General features: G+C 36.5%; 1 protein-coding gene across 2 annotated transcripts in view; it reads right to left on the bottom strand.

Annotated features, from left to right (window-relative positions):
• Positions 1–22596, bottom strand: part of R3HDM1 (R3H domain containing 1) — a gene marked incomplete at both ends in the record, with an annotated part of 52805 nt that overhangs the window by 24600 nt on the left and 5609 nt on the right. Inside the window, 12 exons of one of the 2 annotated variants that reach the window (XM_082001444.1) lie at positions 756–1010; positions 3666–3892; positions 4042–4092; positions 4175–4212; positions 5588–5683; positions 5780–5888; positions 8446–8586; positions 8668–8727; positions 10285–10363; positions 12793–12907; positions 18393–18482; positions 18932–18973. In XM_082001444.1, the coding sequence (XP_081857570.1) occupies positions 756–1010; positions 3666–3892; positions 4042–4092; positions 4175–4212; positions 5588–5683; positions 5780–5888; positions 8446–8586; positions 8668–8727; positions 10285–10363; positions 12793–12907; positions 18393–18482; positions 18932–18973 (1303 nt within the window). The remainder of the gene's footprint in view (positions 1–755; positions 1011–3665; positions 3893–4041; positions 4093–4174; positions 4213–5587; positions 5684–5779; positions 5889–8445; positions 8587–8667; positions 8728–10284; positions 10364–12792; positions 12908–18392; positions 18483–18931; positions 18974–22596) is intronic. The other variant, XM_082001445.1, reaches the window with a different exon arrangement.

Consider the following 22596-nt stretch of genomic DNA (forward strand, 5'->3'; position numbering starts at 1 on the left):
ACATCACATGAAGTTATATTAAACATAATAAAGTCCATCTACAGAATGATGGGAAATATATCCTGAAGGATTTCCTTTCCTACAAGGAAAATAAATCTTTAAAATTAAAATGTAATAATTTTCCAAAGATTACGATGCGCTGCATAAAAGGTAAATTAAAATTTTGGGGATTTCTTAACTTCTACAATAAAGTAAACGTTTGCCCACAGAATGCTAACTCCTCATTTAATCCAGACAAGCAGTTACACGTCTCCTTGCATCTACATTATGAAGTATCAATTTCCTACTACTTACTAAAAATTCAGTATTGGCCAATTAGGCCAACATTGATTTAATCCTGTTTTAAACTTTTTCAGGCTCTCTCCCCTGACTGAAACTGTTTTATAGTAGCAATAGGAAAGATTTTTCCCTCTCCCCCAAAAAGCCGAAACAATTAATATAAGTTATTCTGCGTTCTGGATAATAAATCCTAGGATTTTCATATTTTGTGCTCATTAGTCATTAAAATTTTACGTAAGTCACTCATTAAAATTTTAATATGTTAAAACTCTACTATAGAAAATCAAGTGAGTTTACTTATTCCTTCTACCTTAGTCATGCTTTCTTTTAAAATTAAGTGCACTGAACAAACACAACCACACAAAAAAAAAAAGGAAAAAGAAAGGACAATACTGACATTCAGTCTTATGTAAACACTCGTGCATTTTTCTCCAAGTTCTCAATTGTAACAAAAACATCCACAAGCATGTACCAACCTGTTTGAGGGTTGATCAGAATACTGCCAGGCGGTATGCCTGCCGCTTCCAAGGGAAGCAAAAAGAAGCTAGTGCTAGTAGGTGCCACTTGCCCGCTTACGCCACCATCAAAGGAAAGAGAGTTACTAGTGCTGACAGTTGGATAGACGGCAGGCGTGCCATGAGAAGGCTGACTTAGAGCTGGCACTGGAAGAGGCTGCTGGGTGTGAGAAAGAGAACCCGTGGATGACCCTACACTACTAGAAGACTCTGAACCTAGGAAGAGTAATGAGAAATTGTTTTTACCTAGAGACAGAAACATGCTCACTTAAAATATAAACTTGTAAATGCTTACCCTTAAAGCTCAGCGTTTAAGTACATTATTACACAGTGGCCTTTTCAATTAACTCCCCCTTCATCTCCCCTGGAATACCATTACAAGATTCCTTCTGTGAACCAAGGGTCAATTCAGCACTGCTTTGCACTGTAAACTGACGCTTTCATATCTAGCTGTGATTTTCTGGACAGAAAATGCATGCCTGTACACATGCACATGTGCTAATGTTCAGTTCACCCACAATTCATTTAAGTGATTGGTCACTTACTCCAAAATAAGGCACACGCATTGGGTGCACTAAAGTGATGAACACACAGCCTACAAACTGTGTATGTGCATGCCATGGGGTAATGCAGATGCAGTGGGCCCAGTGTCCCTTCAGATACGCTAGCTAAGTTCATATGCTCTGTAGACATAGCCTGCATTTTCTTTTTACTACTAGATGTCAGAGATCTCTGACTCATCTGCTGGACAAATCGCAGAATACTAAAAAAACCCCCAAAATATTTTTTTTTCGCCCTCCTCTGACAATTTTCAGACTGAAATAAAGAATTCAGCCAGAATAATACCAGGTAATATGGTAGCTTTAGCCTAGTTGTATGCAACAATTCAAAGTTCAAAAGGCGTATAAAATAGCTGACTGAAAGCCATAATAATTTTACAGATATGAACGACTGTAAACATTGCAAGGCAGCAGAGAACCAGACCCTGAGTGTTCTGAAAGCCAATGCATGCAGCTAAAAGCAATAATCCAAAAGTCCAATATGGAGCGGTCTGTAGAACTGCACTGTTCCTAGATCATTTATCATACTTTTTATTAAGTCTTTGCTATGCTACTTGCAGTACTTGGAGACAGAATATAGTTGTTTAAGAACTCTTCATTAGCAGCCTCTATACAATCTAGAAGAGAAAGCAAAGACTCAAAAAGGGCTGTGATGACATTTATCTACTGTTTGAAGGTACTTTGCAGTCCTTCATAAAAATTTCTAATTGTATCCCTTTCACTTGTGTGTGTTAAAGGATAGTATAGCTTGAAGCATTTGCTGATGCTGACTATTCACCTATTTTCTATTGCTAGCTGAAGTGAAATACAAAGTTATTAATTTTAAACTGTGCAAAACAGCATATCCCAGCTGCCTACAACAATCTTCTCCTGACCTGTAGATTTGTTTACAACTGTATCCACTTCTAGATTATGTAGAGAAATTAGGCTGAAGCCATCATAATTAAAGCCAAGTACATCCTTGATCAAAATGAACAAAATCAACCTCAACACATGCAAAATCACCACAACCTGTAACTGCAGTGAAGCAACAACCATCAAGATAGGCATTCTGAACTTTGAATGTTAACTCTCAAAATGCCAAAATAAAGTTTCCAGTCAAATTTTAAGAATCCATTTATGTTCTTGAAATTTAGAAAACAAAGGTTTCCAAGAAAGTATTTTATAGATACTCTATCGTCAGGTTGTAGTTTCTTTTCAAGCTGTGCCAAATAGTATTACACTGCTAAATGAAATATGATGGCACAATTTTATGGCATCTGCAGAACAACCTTGGAATATTTTTTTTTAATACAAGTATACAGTGGACAAACAGAATTTGTAACTCGTTTACTGCATTAAGATGTAGAAGTGTGGTGATATACCTATAAGGTAGTGGTGGTTTAGGGGAAAGCAAAAAATTTAAACACATCTTCATTAGAAACAAGTTTTATAAATAAGATCAAAGCCAAGCATAATACAGGCAAGCGATAATATTCTGCTTTTTTACAGTTCTACTTCAAATTCTGATGTACTGCACCCGTAACCCACCCATGTATTACAAGCCTCAAAATTCTCCACAACCAAGATTATCTATTGGACCAAATTATATTGGCATTTGGAATACAAATATTTACTAAATTTCATTTTTGACCCACAGAAGATTTATATCTCTATTTTGAGATTTTGTTTTGATATTAATTACAACTTAACACATCTTTGAAACCCAGAATCTTATAAAACAAATCTTTTCCCCCAACAGTTCTGAATTTTAAAATTAAACGGTATACTTTGTTCCACTGATCTGATTTTTCAGCAATCTAAAAATTAAATTAATATGTCTACGAAGCTTACTTAAGTTTAACAATGGCACTGAAAGATAACAAATATAACTAACAATTCATAGGCTTTAATGCTTTTTTCTTCCTACCTAACAGGATAGCAGTGCAGTTCCCTAAGACTGCACAATGCAGCTTTGCCACACTGAAACTAGAGTTGAATTCTGTATTTTTTATTTTGAAGTACTTATGTCAATGTTTCCAAATCCTTTGTATGTGACAAAATGCATTTAGCTTAAAGACATCTATAATGCATTTTAAAAAAAGTCTTCATTTAATTTGTTACCTGAATTCTAGCTCTCCATGCACTACAGGCTAGATCTGTAGTCATTCTATGGATGCAGCACCCACTGTATCCAGAGGGAGTTATATGCATGGAGCGCCTACACGACTGAGGCCTCTACATATGTACACATCTGCAATATGCATCAAGTATCAAACCATCAGGTACTTCACTGCTATGTAACTATGTATTTGTACAGATTTTATTATACCTGTCTTAGACAGCCTGCCTGTGCTTTTGCTGCTTCCAGAGCTATCTCCTCTTGTCAGAACTGATATCCCACTGAAGCTGCTGGCTTTCGTTACAGCTGGCTTCAGATTGCGGATGGAGCTATCAGAGTCGGTGCTGCTCCAGGGACGGGGTTCACAATACTTCAGCTCATTCTCAGTACTGCTCTGATGGCTGTTGGCTGATCTCCCTGATGTTTCCTTATTGATTCTGTAAGTTATAAACTAAACTTTTAGCACAAGCATCAATTGCAAAATAAGGGAAAAGAAAAAAGAAAAGAAAAAAAATAAAAGAAAAGGTGAAATACATGCAGAATACTTTAGGATTTTTTTTTTTTTTTTAAAGAAAGCATCAAATACCTAAGTATCTGTCGTCTTTGTTGTGTACTATTAGTTTCTTCCTCCTGGATTCTGTTGACATTTTAATAAGATAGCTTAATATTTATTAAGAAAATAGAAAAATGAAACAGAATTAAACTGCAAATTTTCTTACCTTTTATCAGTGAAATAATTCTCTTGGGAACACAGGGACTGAGGGGCAAAGAAGTGTAGAAATTAATATGAATGGCATCTAGGACCCCTACTACGGTGCAGTAACAAAACATGTTGCATTTGACTCTTACGGCATCCTTTTTATATTAAGCTGCCTGAAAGCTTAACCTCTTTGGTGGATAATTTCCATGTTATGTGAAAAAAAGACAACAGAAAAGGCCTATCTGCAGAAAATAAAAGTTCGCATCAGAATAGTTACAATGCTGACTATTTTGTTTATAGCAGTATTTTTCTGAAGTTACAATTCTTCCACTGGGCCTTCGCTGCCTTATGTAACTTCCAGCTGATGTGTGACTTCACAAGTCTGTTAACACCACCTGAGTTGCCTTGTCTTCTGCTTGAACGTGTGAAGTAGAAGATGACACTGGCTACTGCAGTAATTGTACCGAGTTCTTTGGGTACAAGTACGCATATGCTAAAGAGCAGACAGAATATACAATCAAAAAGGCTATTATTAACTTCAGTTATGCTGTCCTTGACTGTGACTTCTAGCATTTGGTACAAAGCTTCTAAGGGTACAACACATAGTGAATGAGTACGGAAAAGGAAAAGGTAGTTTTATATCCATAAACCTATTCATTTGTTCATAACTAAGGTGAAGGAAAAAGAAAAAGTCTCTTGGAAAATATTTGGATATAACAAATTAGCTTCTCAGAGCTCCTTGGTCTTTCTTCAGAACAAGAATCTGGTTTTGGATGTATAAGAGCTACAGATAAATGTCAGAAAAAGTGGATTATTAGAAGTAATGCTCATTTTTGAAGACACATTTGTTCTGTTTCACTCAATATAATTAAATAGAATCACTACTTGTGATTGAATTATAGTTTACAATATTGTCCTCCTTGGTAACTCCAGTCAAGAGAGACTCAGACGTCCAGACTTCTGACTGATATTTCACATATGGGAATTCAAATAATTTTACTGTGACTAGGCATAAGATGTGTTTGATATAGACACAAGTGATTAAAAAAAACCCAACAACGTTTTGCTTTTGGGTTTTTTGTTTGTTTGTTTTTTAAATAATTATTGCCAGTACCAAAACACTGCAACTTAAATTTCAGTAAGGGACAGAATAATGCATTGCAAGAGGTAATGCTAGATAACGCACCAAAATAATTCTTCAAGGTTGCTGGAGTTTCATACAGTAGTGATTAGAGAAACCAGAAAATTTCCCAGTAACTTCAATACCATTTACAACTCACTCAGGCCATACTAATGATTCCTAGCTGCTCAGTCCCCTTCGGATACAGAAAGTTTCCTGGAAAGAAGTATCTTTTAACAAAAACCACGTGTGCTGCATGTGTACATATGAAGTATTCATACAAAATGCCGTAAGGTTTTCTTTGATACATACATCTTGTGCAAATATTCTTTCTCTAGCTCTCTGATACTCTTCTTCACGTTCTTCTATGGATTTACTTCTTCTGTCATCTTTTAGTCGTATCCTCATCTAAATTAAGTGATACAGTGTCAACTTCTACAGGAAAACAGTGTAAATACACAGTCAAATACAGCAAGTGGAAGGAAATACTCTATAAGTATTTACCTGGTTGTCATCCTTGTCTAAACTAGAGTTATCTCTTTTAAGGATGTACCGCTTCTGGAAATCATCACTCTTCTCATCCTTTATATGCTCACAGAACTTTTGATCAGGTCTATGAAAAGTCATTGGAAAGAAAAGATTTATGGTTCTGTAAACATATACCATACACAGTGGAACAAACTGAAATATACTTAAATATATTTAATATTCTAACTGAAGTGATAGATTTTGGTTGTTCAGGCAATGGAAAAGGTACCATAAATGTAAGATGATGTGTGCCCCTGACAAGTCCTGTTCCTGAGGCATGACAAACCTGCTTTTAAAAATCTCTTCCTCCTTCAAAGCTTTTGCTTCAATTTCCAATTAAGGTGGCAAGCAAACCACATGCCCTTGGGGAATCAGAAGTGCTCCTGAAGCCAGACTGGTGCCATGCAATGAATACTGGACATGCATGGAAATGAAGATAGGTGCTTTCTGCTACAGCTGTAATACCTCAGAATTCATTTCAAGGGAAAACAGAAGATAGAGGAGAAAGCATCGACACTTACAAACTTCTAAAATAAAATTATGTAGAAATAAGCAAGAGAAGAAGAACAGTACATTGCAGGCAAGCAGAAACTTCACAAGATCACAGTGAGAGGATGAAGCAACAGATTATATACGTTGCTTTGGTACTTTATCTACTTTGTGAAAGAAAATAAGATATTTTGCAAACTCTTGTTATTGAAAATAGGTATCAAGTACCTAGACAATAAAACTACTACAATCATAAAAAGTTCTCAGGCAGCCAGGAAATATTTGCCTAATAGAAGACAAAACATATGTATACTCTTTTCTATTTCTGTTTCTTTATTCATTAGCCAGGACATCTGAATAAAGTCAGGAGATCTTTTTCTATAAAACACCCAATCCTAACTAATAGTTACTGGATGCCCAAACATAATTAGCAGGCATTTCAGAGAACCTTTAGACTGTCTTACCTCTTTCTTTTAAAGGTCCCTGAATTTACTGCCCTGCAATCACCAACTTCCCACTCCACTGAGACGTCCCAGTATGCACTGGGTTGTTGATGTCAGTAACATCACTGATCAGCGATGGAGCCGGGAATCTGCCTATGAGGAAAAGGTAAGTTTTGTTTTATTCAACATGGAGCAGGTCTCCAAGGTTTTCTTTCTAAATTCTTATTTTATATCCAAAGTGATTTAAAATAAGAATACTGAAAACATTACGAATCTTAATGTCTGCAGGTTAGATGAAATGCCTGCTAATTAGTAACTACACCTGTAAGGGGCTTCCAGAGGCCATAAGCTATTTAAATAGTCTAGGAAAAAAACCCAAAACATTAATATGAAGAAATAATCTTTTAATAGTTCTTATTCCACACTTGAAGCGCTAGACTGAAACTCCAGTCTAGAGATGCTGGTAGATGCAAAGGCAACAGATTTGAAAACTATAGTTTTATAAGTCAATTTAGATAGAGAATGTATAGCCAAAGCAAAAACACATATACGAATACATAAGTTACTTAACATCTATTTAGGCTCTATCCATTTTTCTAGAAACTTTTGAGGAGGAAACTGTTTACTTAAGTGACATTTCAATGCAGTGTTATTATTTCAGTTCTACTGACTATAAAATTAGGGTGGATAATTAGATTTTCTTTTCTCCCAAAGCTATGGAGAGTGTACATAAAGACTGAGATTAGGATGCAGGAGCTGTAAACTCCTATTTTCTTCTTCAAATTATAGAGTACTTAAAAAAAAAAACCAAACCACCCACAACCAGAAACACCACCACAACAAAAAATGGTGTCAGGCAAATGCTTTAAGCTAAAACGAGAAACTAGGTAGCGTAAATATACCAACACATTAGTCCTTTATCTTTCTGAGAGAGAATGAGGAGACAGAGCAAGTGCAGAGGACAGAGGGAACAGCTGGGTCCTTGGAATGAAAACATCAGCTACGCGTGGGTCTTGGAGTTGCTGTGGCCCCAGTGCTACTTTTTTTGTAATATGCTTTGCCCAGTGATTTCTCCAAGAAGTCTCCAGCCCCCACAGTACAGTAGTATGCCGTGACTTGTTAACCTGGTTGACATTTCCACGGATGAGATGTATGCCTTGCCTGCTATGTTTATTTTGTAAGGCCATGTGAGATCTGTAAGCAACATTATTCCAGAAAAAAAATACAATGCCTAAATTTTCCCAGTAGATTTTTACAGTACAAAAGCTAAAGTTGTGCAAGTCTTGTCCCCTCCCTTCACCAACTCAGAAATGACCCTGTTCTAAGTTAAGGGCTGGTTCTGCTTTCCAAGAAACAAAGAATGTACTTTGTACACTTTCCTGGTGTCAAGCTTTAACAGGTAAATAGTTGACATAAATTCATATTTCATGGAAACAAAGTCAGCAAGGCATCTCTGCAAGAAAAGCAACAAAATCTTAATTTACAGATGACATCCTTTTCCCTCAAAAGAGTTTAATCATGAAACAGATCACATTGTTACACAGCACTGGAACACAAACAGTAAAGATCTTGCAACTACCTCTCCTTTACGCATGGTCCCCAATGAGTAGATAGGCCTCTCCTGCTACAGATGCAGCATCATTGTATAATATATATCCCAGGTGTTAAATCTATGCATCAAAACGTTTTTTCCAAGACTTTTACACTTACATTCTTGTACTGCTAGTTTTATTTACTATGACTGCCTTCCCACTTTGGTCCACGTTGTGCTCTAATCCAAAATAAGCAGCTACCCTGTGCAACAGCATTCTATGGTAAGATGTCATTGGGGGAAACTTTTTTCTTGGAACTCTGGAAGAAAGGAATAGTAGCTTTATTAAGTAAACAGGAACACTCTTGAATTCTTTTTTCCTATAAGAGTACAGTACTTACTCATTATTACCAATGAAATCTAAAATTTCCTGTTCTAATTTCAGCAGCATCATTCTGTCCCTGAAAATAAAAACACAGCAACTCACATATGAGACACTCCAATAACTGCAGCTGTAGTCACCTTAAGAATACACAGACAAGATCTGTGATTGAGGGATGATGGTAGACTGTAAATAGGACCACAAGGTGTCAAATGCAGTATTTCTAGGACAAAGTATTCATTTTTCACTAAAATATATTTTATTGAACCTCCCTAGTGTAACATGCTGTTCTCATCTTAGAAATCAGAATACAAAGATCCTCCAAGTAATCTCTGCCCAGTAGGCTCAACAGAAAGTAGTCATCGAGAAGACAGTCTCAAGAAGGAAAAGCAGTGACTAGGTTGTTTCTTGTTGGTTAGCATGGGTAGCAAGATTTGCAGAGGCCTGAACTGGCCCCTGGATTGTGAAATGCATCATGGGATCATGGAGACACAGAGTGACAGAGCATTGACAACCGGAGGCACTACTACAACATACCAACAACCAAGCAGTTAAAAGCTGGCACGCATTGCAACGTGATGAGATATTAAGAGAAAATGAAAAAGCTAAAACTCAAGGTGATAGAAATCAACATTAGCTGAAACACTATAAACCAGAAGTCTTAAAAATGCTTATGCCAGTTCCCATTAACATGTAATGAAATTAACTGTCCCACAGTTCATAATCTGTGCGCATCAGATAACTAAGCTTCCCAGTTATTGCACCTGCAAACCCACAGCAGACCTTCCAACTACAGTTTCTTACTTTCATTGGGATACTTGATGACTTCAAACAGGAATAAAGAAAGAGTCTAGCAGAGGTCTGTACTTTCTCATTTTACTCTACAGGACAAAATGGTGTTGAACCCTTATTATAGCTCATTTTACATTTTTTGCCAATCGAATGGAATCCCAATACATTATCACCTTGGAAATCATAACTATAATATTAATGAATAACAAACAGTAGTGGAATAGCTTTTGTGACAGCAGCACAATTCCACCGAGTTAATGTACAGCCATGGACCTATCATGAAACCCCACTGAGGAAAAGAAGATAGACAGCAATGTACTGCAAACCTCAAACAGAACCATGTTGACTCTGTTTCTAACAAATGATGGACTCGAGTCAGATCAGATTTGGTTTCTCACGTGCGAAGTGAAGATCTGTATCTCTAACTATGGCTTAAAAAAAGTTCCTTTGTTTATAAATTCAGTGCAAAGCAGATTAAAGTAAAAGGCAGTAGTTTATTCTCTTAACAAGCAGATGCTGAAAGAGTACAAGTTTTAGAGACAGGGTATGAGAGTCCCTTCAGGGACAGAATTACACACAGGCAGAACTCATTATTTGCTTACTAAACATTAAAAGCTTTTAAATTTCAACGTCCTGAACCTTTGTCCATGTAACACACAAATTACAGTGGATCGGTGCTTCAGGTAGCCCGTGTAACAAAATCTCATCCTAAATAACTGACATACAGTGGTCAGAGATGGGGCGGGGGCAAAACAAACCGCATCAAAAAAACCAAACCTGGTGGTGTTACACCTTAGGCAAAGACAAGAAAGAAAATCAGAAATTTGACATTACTGATGCTTACCTGGGATTGTTTTTTAATGTATTTACTAAAAATTCATGAAGATCGATACCAGTGGAATCTGTGTATTCTTGGCTGGAATCTAAGGGTGGAGGGGAAGACAGCAAAATTACACTTTGAAAGAACATTAATACTATTTTTTTACAATTATTCCTGAACACAGTATTTATGGATCAATACTATATATTTATTAAGCATGTTATTCCCAAAATTAAACAGTTCCCGTTTCCAAGGAAAAGGCTCACAACAAAAAAACCCCAGAAAACCCAGCGTCTTTCCCACCCCCTATGCCAACTCTAATAGAGAAACAAAAGCTTCAGTAACATTGCCAATCTATTAACAAATTGCTATGTATTTTGAAGCAGTATATCACCTTGAGTGACCCATTACTCAATACGCTACATTGCACTGTTGCGTACACTTCTGTGGACCAGCAGCCAACCTACGGAATTACTGTATGCTGCTCAAAGAAATACTGTCATTCAAAAATGTAGAAGTTCAACCTCCAAAAAGGTTATTGTATTATTAAAAATCTTCATTCTCTTGGACTTTGTTTTTACAACATAATGTTTTCAAAACAAAGTTTTCAAAAAGAATTCTCACAACCTTATGTCTCCTTTCTGGTTTCAGTGAAACAAAGTATTCAAAGTTACATTTTGTCTTCTAAAATCTCTCACGGAAAGAAATGATTTAACACCAATCTTCCCTTACATAAGCGGCTTCCAGAGTTCTAGGTCTTAGAAGTAAAAGCTAGAGGTGTCTTAACAATATTTTTGGAACTGAATTTCTTCCAAGAACTACTTACGTGTTAACCTACTCTCAAGTTAAGCATGGCTCAAACATATGCCTACATCCTAGCTGTTCCAGGTCTTTTTGTGGTCAGTATGTAAAGCAGTCATTGCAAATTAGCTTCTACTAGCAATGAGGGGACTACTGCACAGAAGAAGAGTAGAATTTAGTGGAGACGGAATCTATGCAGGCTTTTTCATTAGAAGCAACAGTGCCGGCAGAGCAGCCTCTTGGCGTAGTGGGAAACGGGGTGACCAAACTGTCCAACTGTCAAAAATGAGATCAATTTTTCCTGGAGGGAATCCAGGAGTCCACCAGAGGACAGGGAATCTCTAGTTCCCTAAAGAAGAATGACAATGAGTTCCTTTATCTGCAGAGCTCACTACCCTGTCAGTTGTGCCCATATATTAGCAAAAGAGTATAAATGAAATCAAGCAAGTCTGAGCACTTGTGGTTTAGAATTACTTCTGAATCTGAGGATGGGAAGGGGAAAAAAAAAGGGTATGCCTGGTAAGACAACTGTAAGATTGAATAATTACTTACTTTAATTTTCTTAATTTGCAAGTGAGCAATAATTTAGTTATAATTACTAGAAGACTGATGCTTAAATTCCATCATTTTCTATTTTGGCACATCCTAAACTAGTAAGTAATTAACCTCCAGAGGAGATGCTGGGTGAATTTAAAACAGCTACCCCTACCTTAGGCATTTTGTCACTTTGCTCTTAACTCCCCATCATTACCTAACATGTCAGGTATTTCGGGGGGTGGGAGGGGTGGGCTTGGGTTGGGTTTGTTGCTTTGTTTTTTTATTTCAGAAGGTGGGTATGTACTTTAACAGTTGAGCAAGTTAGCTCTGAAAGAATATCCTAGTTTAAGGCATTATTTCAAAGACTGAAATTTATAAATGCAGTTAAGTTCTCCATCCCAGTGCTTTTTATTTCACAAATACCTGGCTGCCAGCTGGGACTTTATCCAGATAAACATACTGGATCCTTTATTTAAAGCAAGAGCTGTACAATGATTTGCCAAGTGCATAAAGTCTTCTACCTTTAGGAGGCATTAGGAAACATGGACAGAGAGAGGCTTATGTCATCAATTTTGCAGTTCTATTCCAGGTTAAAAACCAAAGATTTTCAACAGACAGAATAGATCTTCAATCCAGAATGCAGGAGTATTAAAGTGAAAATACAACACTTGTCATTTTTACTTATGGAGTTCTACCCTTGCTCCAAAACTTTATAAAAAGCTTCTAGATATTATCAAAAGTAAAAGAAATTAAAAAAACAAGAACACTGACTGCTGTTGAATAAAGATCAGAACAAGTACAAAGGTAGTTGTCATTCTCACTTAAGTTTCACAAAACCTGTAACAACAAAGTCTAGGAATAAGATAGTAACTTCTACTGACTAGTAAAGTCAGTTTTCCAAAGAACGCTTAAACACAACTGAGGCAAAACAATTGCTCTTACGCTTATCTGCATAGCTAGATAGGCGAGAAAGGAAAAGCATTTGCTGGAGTACATGTGTTTGATGAAGCCTCGAAAGCACTGTATCCTCTGGGACCAATTCCTGCTCCAGCTCAAAGATGTCTCATCTATTTGCCTCATTTGCTAAAAAGAAAAGCAGTGTTTATGCAATGATGTCCAGGAAGCAAACTGCGTGTTCTCTAAATATTCTTTATCTACACACTACATTTAAAAGCACAATGACTGATAGCAAACCTCTTGATAACATTTTTCTGGACAGTTTATCACTGGATTTTTCCTTTTCCGTTTCATCTTTTGCAGGCTTTTCTTCTTTTTCAAAAGACTGTGACAACTGGATCTGAATTTTCTCCTGTGAAAAGTAAAAATCAGTCATCACAGAAATTGAAACAATACCTGCAGGAGAACTGTTCTGTACTCTATTACCTGCAAAATAAGGAAGTAACAATGAAAGTAATTGCCTTCATATTCTTTCTGATCCAACATGTATTTTATGTAACCACAAAATTATTTATCAGCAAATCAAAAACTATAGAGAAGACGCAGAAAGTACCATACACATCTTTGTTTACACATACTTCCAGGTCCTGAATGCTATTTCAACATGAATGCAAAGTATCTTATTCGATACACATATGAAAATATTCATTTTTAGATGTATAAATTTTATACAGCTTATAAATTCTTGAAGTGATGCATCATCCGTGATGCCTTCCCCCACCCATTCTTCACAGTTCTAAACTATAAAACCTTGTTTCAATTTTCAGTTGGTTTATACCAAGAAGAAAAAAAAAACCCCAACAAATGTTTCAATCTAAGAGACCAGCATTCCCAGAGCCACAAAAAAAAGGAAATATTTACAGTACAAGATATCAAGGCAAAATCCACAAACCTTGCTATCATCTTAGGCTTAGATTCTTAACTTCTGGTGTATTTTTGTGTGTGTAATCATCTCAAAAATCCATGTTTTTATACAAGTAGGTGATCTATCATAAAACCTGTTTCCCAATTACAGCAAAAAAAGAGCTTCCCTTTGAAACTATAGTGACATAATAGTCCCTGAAATAGTGGAAGACTAATTTGTTTTTCATGCCTCTCTACTTTTTAACAAGATTGTTAGTGAAGTAACAACACATTTCAGACAGCAAAAGCAGAGGAGGTAGGGGGAAATGGAGACACCATGTGTCTGAATGGCTCCAAGAAGAGGAGTGGCAAAGTCCTGTAAGAGCAAGACCCCCCCCCCCATTACCTTCCATCTTTAACTCACTCAAACATCAATTTTGCTTTCCTAGATACCAACTGACTTGATGCTGTTACCCCACCTAACTGAGAGCATCTGATTCTTCCCAACCCAAAGAACGTGCCCCATATCTATTCTTGCCTATCATTCTTCTGTCCTGCACCTAATCCTATCCCATGCCAAGTCCTTACTCTTCCTTCAAACCCGTATCCAGGCACATGCTCTAAGCTTCTTCACAGACTTGATCTTGCTCACGTAAGCTGGCCAGAGTTAAACATAGTCAGGATTCACGAAGGCTAACGACTCTTTCATGTGCAAACACATCCTTGCACAACCTGCAGTAATGCTCCTCCCTGCCCTAGCACATCTCCCTTGGTCCCTTCAGAGCTGGGCAATGGGAACCCTATACTAATGAGGTTATGGTTTGAAACTAGTTTCAATATGCATTTTTTGAGTAACAACTTTTTCAAATAAAAACAATGAATTAGCTCATAGTTTCATCAGTTCTCTCATTACGATTTCCCCCCCACATTAAACTTACTAATTCATACACACCCTGCAAAACTGCATCACAAGTGTGAAGACTTCTCAGCTTTTATGAGATTATCTATACCCAAGTCTGATAAAACACACTACCAATCATTAATTATGAACTCTTTTGTATGATTCTTTCTTAGTCTTGAGAATTCACTTGGCTACAAACCTTACAGAAAGTCCAAAACAAATGTTTGCATTCCTCACCTCATCAACCTGAACATAATTCAAATGAGCAATTTATTTGTCACTACAAAGTGCATTATACCTACTGTTCACCTAGTAGCTGCATAACAGTTATTTGAAAAAGAAAGAAAGAAACATGGTTTATGGTTTACTAAGAAATTATTTCTAACTTGGATCCACCAATATGTTATTCTCCCTTTTAGAATAATACTCTAAAAAACTATCAGTAAATTAAGGAAGCTTTCATAACCTGATTTTTCCTTCACTAGAAAATTGATTGACTACATACTCTAAACCCATCCAAAGTGAAAGCATACAGCAATCGTTTACTCAAAGGATTTCAGCAAGTAATCATGTTCATACTTCTTTCCCCAATGACAGCTAAAAAAGGAATAGTCATCTGAACAGCCAGTTCTACTACTACCACCAATTCTATTTCAAATTGTGGTACAACAGAACCGTATATCAAAGCATACTTTCTTCTGACTTAATGCTATAAAAACTGTAGCATTTAATTAAATATGACCTGCTTGACAGGAAAGCTACTGAAAAATCTTTTAACTTCTATTCCCTTAAAATTCTTTTAATCCCACCCTGTTGTAGCGGGTCTCTGCTGGCATACTGATTTAACAGACTCCTCACTGTAACTCGTATCACCTATCTGAGGTCCTCATTGTAGCAGAATTGTCACAAAAAGCAAAACCCCCCAAAACCCATCAAAAGCGAATAAATTCCTCCAGCTTAAAACACTTGAGAAAAACATGAGAGTCGGGAAACATTAGAGAATATTACTCAAAGCCCTTATGTCCTGGGGTCTTGGCTTTTTACCAGCAATCTTTAAAACCAACCACCACCTGAATTTACACAAGTCAGAATAAACTAACACTGAAGATCCTGGTCTTCTCTCCCCACTCCCCTCCTTTGGGTTGTTTTATTTTGCTAAGGAAGAAAAAGTTGAATCTTTTAAAGGTTTATTTGCTTGTTACCCATAATAACTATCATTCATATGAAAACCTTAAGAGCTGAAATGGATTATCCTTGCCTAGTGTTCATACTTCATATTAGAGCATACAGAATCAGAACAATCCCAGCACCTAGTATTTAGACAAAGGACAGCAAGAGAATAAAGAGTTAGTGTATTTACAACGATAAAAGATCAAATAAATCAGTTACATTCTTCCTCCTGCAATAAACTGATAAGCTTGTACTTTCATAGTGCCTTTTAGTAAAGGGCTGCCAGTGTTTTTTAACAATTAAGGCTTTAAAATCTGTGAGCTTCTACCTAAGTTTCTCAGTAAGGAACAGTATCTTTTTTCATGTTGGAATTGCTCGAGACAACATGAACAAGTATATCAGAAACTAAATTGATCTGCTTGAGACAATTTCTCCGGACTGCCAACCTCTTTCATTATAGCCTTCTGAGGAACAGTAGCTAGCGGTGGCAGCAGTAACTTGCTAAGTGACTTCAACACCTGCATACGCCTAGGAGCGTTACCTTGCTAAGAGCTGCTGTACACATGAGTGTGGAAGGGGTGACTGATAAAACAGTCACAGGCAAGACTACAGTTATCCTAGAACTCACACCAATTTCTAGTTGGGCAAGTATATTTTTCATCCTGTCAAGGCTATCACTTTCCAATCATTAAAAACTGTGATTCTTCAAGTATTATCAGCAACTTTATCCTGAATTTTATTCTTCCTAACTCTCAAAATTCATTTTAAGTATGAACACAAAACTGGAAGCCATTTTTCAGTTGCAATCACTGATAGAACAGAGCAGTGACTTTTACAGCAAGGGGAAGCACAGAGGTTACTGTCATGCTGCAGAGAGGGCTGGGCAAGACAATCTCTCACTTCACCTCGTCCCTGGGACCTCCCACACATCCCAAGCACAATTAATGCATACACATCATGCTTCAACGTGTGGGGCTTGAGGAAGCCAGAAGCTGACTCGTGCTTACAGAAGAACTCTTCCATGCTATTCCCAAAGATTCTTTGGGAAAGAAAGCAAAATGAGTGAAGAAACTGCCTGTTTCAGAGTTGTTAGGGAGGGTCATGGAAGATCTGTGCCCCATAGGATGTGCGCTCCAGCATCAGAACTTGTAACAAATTCATACTTCTAACTCTTCTCTTCAACATGCATTTCTCCACTCTGCAGGGAAGAATTATATTTGTTCCCTCAATCATTTGCATAGTTACTGGGATTCATAAGCCATTTTTTCTAGATTACTGTTTCTAAAGAAAACTCACAGCTAGATCTAATTTTGTTTCTTAATGTACAATCTGATTTATGGCATTTCTTTCATACAGACTTAGATTATCACACAATTCAACTCGAACCGGCCTTCACATCTCTTCTACTACTGCAATAATTCCTTTCAAGAACAACCCTGCAGTACACAGCTAAGGATAGAGTCCCAGAGGACATGGTAACAGATGCCATCTGCAGAGAACGCTTATTATAAATGTCTGCTTTTAAACCATTAAATACATGGTAGAGGTTAAATACAGTGCCAGAGGTTTTTAAAATCCCAACATCTCTTATGTTTGAAATATACTGAGGATGAACAGCCCATCAAATTAGAGTTCTCTCTTCCTGTAATTAGATACAGTGACTAAAAAAGTTAAACCTTACTGCTTCAGACTAAACAACTAAGCCTGAACTAGATCTCACAGTCAATTTTCTTAATCTTATGCAAAACACTACAAAAGGGTTGTAAATCATTGTAAATAGCATTAACCTTTCTGTTGTCTTTTAGTCTCTTACTCTGCAGCCTATACCAATCTAAGACTTAGATTTTCATCAAATTAGCAGGCCCACTTTCAAAGTTTCTCTAGTCAACTCTTCAAATATTGGTATATTAATGAAGGACCATGAAAAATACTATTTTTCTCAGTTTTCCCAAGGAAAAAAAACAACCTAGATTTTTTGTAACATTGAACCACAAAGTAAGTGTTACAAAAATTTTAATCAGGTTGACAACAAATACCTACAGGTTCTCAACCTCCCTCCCCAAAATGGAATTGCCACTCCCCCAGCAAAACCCCCTCACACACTGCTATTCCACTGGTTCCTTCTGCTTGTTAAAAAAAATGTGAGACTTTTCACAAAAAGACAGTTTAGAAGCTATTCAAATAACAGCAAAATAAGCCAACATGCTTCATGAGTAAGCCACTACAAATCGTTTCAGTTCTGTTAGGAGTAAAAAAAAGAAAAGCATTTTGATGATCCTCATTCATACATAGAACTAAAACTAGTAATAGTATTTTGCCCTAAAAATACAGACTGGTATGAAGGTAAAGCCAGGCAAGCTAGATGTTGTTTTAAATTCTCTAAAGTATTTTTTACATATTTTCTCCAGCACTTAGGAACTTTTTAAAGTGTGTTATATCATCTTAATAGATTAGTCTTCAGACATACCTCAGGCATGTGTAAATAGAACTACTAGCACTTTCAACTAATATTCAGGAATTCAGTTAAAATACCAGAAATTACAACTGTTTCAGAACTTACAACTGTTTAAGTTTTCCAAATATAGAGAGCCAGTAAATTATGCTGCATATTAATCATCATTTTTCTGTCTTACTTATAGCAGACAGCACTTAAGCAGTTTAAGACTGCTTCAATTGAACTGTAACACTAGAAAGTTAAAACCACTAACAAAATTCCTCTTCCTGTTCACCAGATATCAACTATTATAGTTCAGAAAAACAAAAGCACGAAATTCTTCATGTGGTCTTACCACCTCTATTAAAGCTGTATTAAAAAAAATTAAAATCATATGGTGCCTGCGTATTTAAAGAGTACCCAAAAGGTTTCTTTCCAACAATAAATTACTTCAAATTGTTTCAGAAACTTCAGTAACATGATTTTTACCTGGAGGTCCTGTGATATTTCAGCTGTGGGAAGTGGTGGATATTCTTCACATACAGCAAGGCTCCGAACTAACTTTAACTTTGTGTTTGACTAAAGGAAAGTATGTAAAATTAAAAACTATGGCTTATAAAGAAATTATATAAATATACCATAAGCCGTTACTTTTCCATTCATTCTATATGTAAAACAAAATAGCTGAAAACTGCATTTTTACTATTTTCAATAGAATAAATAACTTCCTTTTGGAAGAAAATACCCAAGCAATTGCAGCTTTTGAAGGCACTATCAGCATAATCGAGCACATCTAACAAAAAGTAAATAAAATCTTTGGGAAAATGTTTCTCTCCATAACAATAAAAAGCCACCAAAAATATAAAGGCAAACCACAAAAGCAGACAACTAGGCAAGACAAAAATCCAACAGAATAAAACAAAGCTTCAATGCCAAAAAATAAAACTAAAGGCACTTTTCACAAAGAAACAAAGCTTCATCAAGCATGAAGGGCTTCCTTAGCATGCCAGCACACAAGTCTACTGTACCTTCGACCTTTTTGCTGTCTGTCCAAAAGACTGCACTGGCCGCTGAATGATAGGCACAACAGAAAAGGTTTATATTAAACTTAATAGTACAATTTTATTAATGCAAAAGTCTGTATAAGAGAAAGCTTTAACGGTTATTACTGACATGATGGTCAAATCTGTGAAAGGAACAGCAGGTGCTTTTGGCTGAAGGATTATATGTTATCCCATTTTCATTGTGCTTGTCCTTGATTTCTCTTCTTCATTTATCAACAATAGATATTACAGGAATTTAACAGGAAGCAAGCATTATTTTTGTTCAGTAAGATTCAAGCAGTTTACTTTCTCAGCAGCTTCTACATTTTAAATTTTTGTGTCCTAATTCCCTTGGCAACATGACATGGTTTTTATAGATTTTCTTCCTATTCCTGAAATCTACCTGGAAAAGTTATATGAAAAAAAGAAAAAAAACCCGCATTGCCTCTACCAGGGAAACAGATGATAAGCTATCATAAGCAGGTTAAAACACATGGTTTCTTGCTTTCATCTTAGGAGCTATGAAAGTGAACTTTAAAATGGGCTACTGGTCAATTTTTTTTCTTTAATTTAGAATCTCACTATGCATTAATATGCTCTTTCTCCTCCCAGATCCCTTCTTATATTGCTATTGTTTATTTTTTTAAAAAAATCATTACCAGAATCTTGCTACAGTATACATGATTGAAAGGTACATTTGAATCAACAAAAGCGTTTAACAATTTCTTAATTGCATAGCATAGTTAAAACTAACTCAACCTTCTGTGACAGCTACACAGAAATAGAAGTACTTACAGTGGCTTAACGTTAAGTACTGGTTTCACTGTAGAACTAAAACTGATGAATAGACAAGCATTTAACAGAACTGGTTTTACTGAGCAGAGGCCTAATGCTTGTAAGGAAAAAGTAACATTAGTAATGTAATATCAAATGTTGTTTAATGGACAGTATTTCATCCTTTATGAAAAGGGTACCCTTTCAGAATGAAACTAAACAAAAACTCTACTTGAGAACTACATGAAGACAGCCCTCCCTGCCCTAGGCTCATAGGTACAGATGTCTCAAGTGCCTTAATTTCTTAGCAGGACATACATGTTGCTAAAAGGAATGCCTAACCTAAAGTAAAGGGTTCTAGCAAGTAAAGGCAGAAGCAGCGCTCTTTCTCTCATTTTCCTCAAGTCCCGAATATCTTTTTTGAATGTTATGCCTGCTTCGCTGAAGAGCAGCAGAAGGGGAGCTTTTTTCAGCTCATTTCACTATATAACACCATTTTAAATAACAGCACTGAAAACTAACTGAACTCATCACAAGTTTTTTAAAAGGAAGCTTGCTGATGTTTTGAGCAGCAAAGAGTTCAAATGTTCTCATACCTGGAACAATATGGAGACTTTGAGTTTTGCTGCTCCCTGCAAAATATTTTTTTTCTTTCAGTCAGCTATGCTGAAAGCATACATTGCATACTGAAAGCTGGCACTCTGCATATCCCTGGCCAAGTTTCTATTATACCAAGCTACAAAACTTTGAAGAACTGGATGATTTCCTAGCCTCATATCAGTTACTCCAGCATCCATTATCTCAGGTGGGTTCAAAGTAAGTAGTGTAAACTTAAAATCAAATCAGCACTGCCAGTGGAGTCCTCAGTTCACTGTCAAAACAACAGGCAAAAGAACCTACACTTAGGCAATTGTTTAGCTTTCGCAAAATTTTGGAAGCTTTGAAGCCTATATATTACTGAAAAGAGTATATAGAAGCAACCACCCCAGATCCACCGTTTTGGCGGGGGGTGGGGGGGATGGGACATGACAAACCAGAAAACCCTCAAACTGAGTTACAGGACATAAAAAAAAAAGAGAAGAGATTGTTGTTGGGAAGCAGGAACCATATCAAAATTCAATTTAATTAAAACCTGTACAAAGCACGTATCTCCTCGTCACCTTACCTCAGTGAAGTCTCAGGAACCCACTGCAGCCAAAACTTAAGTATGTTTGTTCATGCCAGATGAAGTGAAGCAAGTGTCTCAAAATTTAAGATACTAAAATTGAGAGGATCTAGTAACAAATCTGAATTCTTTGTAAGAATGTTTAAAGTTAACATGGTTTTCAGATTTCAGTCACAATAGGACAAGTCTGATGTTACATTCCTTTAAGGGTTTTACATGTGTTGTATCTCATCTTCCATTTTGCTTGCAGAACTTGCAGAATTACAGTTCTGTTTCCAGGTTGGAAAGCCAACTCAACTAACACTGTCAATTATGCTGCATTTGAAGATTTTTTTTTTTTAAAGACAAGCGTTTGCAACTTAGTTAATCAAAGCAATATAGGGTATACAGGGTAGCAAACTAAGGTATTTGAATACCATGGAGCTCAATCTCAAGAGCACCTGACAATTTTTAGGGACCAAACCAACACCAATACCATTGGGGGGCTACTGTAGGAGGGAGGTTCTCCCTTGACTGTAATGACTCAAACCTCAAAGTTACACATGAGGTAAGTATCATCCCACCCATTATATGAAGACTTGTTATCCAGAAACACCTGCCTTGTAAAACAATCCATTGATAGGCATGGATTCCTTGTTTTCCTGCATCCTTAAGGATGTCAAAACCTGAAATACAAGATCCCACATCCAGCTGTAACTATGAAGAATAAGCACTACACACTTGGCAGGTAAAAGTACTGGAATAAATCTGGTATGGCTGGACTGCAGGAACAGCTAATGTGAGAAAAGGCCTATGATGTAAGGTTTGCACCTGGAAATATAAAACCTGAAGGTCCTGTGACATCAGTGGTAACTGCACTCACAAAACTTGAAGATGATTGGGCACAGTTTCTTTCTAGGGCAAAGCCATGGTGACTGAGGCTAACTATATTTCCAATGGAATTCCATGACAATAAGTAGTCAGTGCATGCTGTAGCTGTTAATGCACATTTTCTCTTTTTTCAGGTCTGTGAATCTGTCCTAATTTCTCTGCATTTATTAAGCTTTGCTCCTATAGGGCATCTTTACGTTACCCATTTTTGAAAAACAATTTATAGCTACTTTAGAATACGTAATTCTTAGTGAGTGCAAGTTAAGCAGTTTCTTTATATTTGCACCTCTCAACAACTAATTACTGATTTGAGAAAACACTATGTTAATGAAAACAACATTAAAAATATATTTATGCCCCATTTAAGGTCATTATGGGCATGACTTCAAGACAGTGTTTAAAAGCAAGTACTCCAAACAACTGTATAATGAAAATAATTATTAGGTTTTTTTGTCTTTAAAAAAGGCCAACAATTTTTAAGACTAACTACTATGCTTCATTTCCAACTACAGAATAAAAAGAGAATTAAGATAGAGTTTACCAAACAAATAATCTTACATATTCAGGTTTTCAGTAGGAGTATTTGACTGTTTCATTTTTTCCTAATTACCTCCACAGATCACGTATATTAAATACAAAGTAAAGATCTGAAGCTGTTACATGCTTTCCTTTATCACTGCTATGCTGTCTAAAGAAGCTGGATAAAACCAGGTCAGGCACAAGATAGCAAGCTCAGAAGCATGAAAGGTTTTGTGAGAAGGCATTGTATTTCTGAAGTACTGTTTGGATATTTCAGAGGACAGACGTGACATGACCAACCTGAACAAAGAGCGTTCTAAAG

The sequence above is a fragment of the Phaethon aethereus genome (genome assembly GCF_964289735.1).
Source record: "Phaethon aethereus genome assembly, chromosome: 6".
NCBI classification, from domain to species: domain Eukaryota; kingdom Metazoa; phylum Chordata; class Aves; order Phaethontiformes; family Phaethontidae; genus Phaethon; species Phaethon aethereus.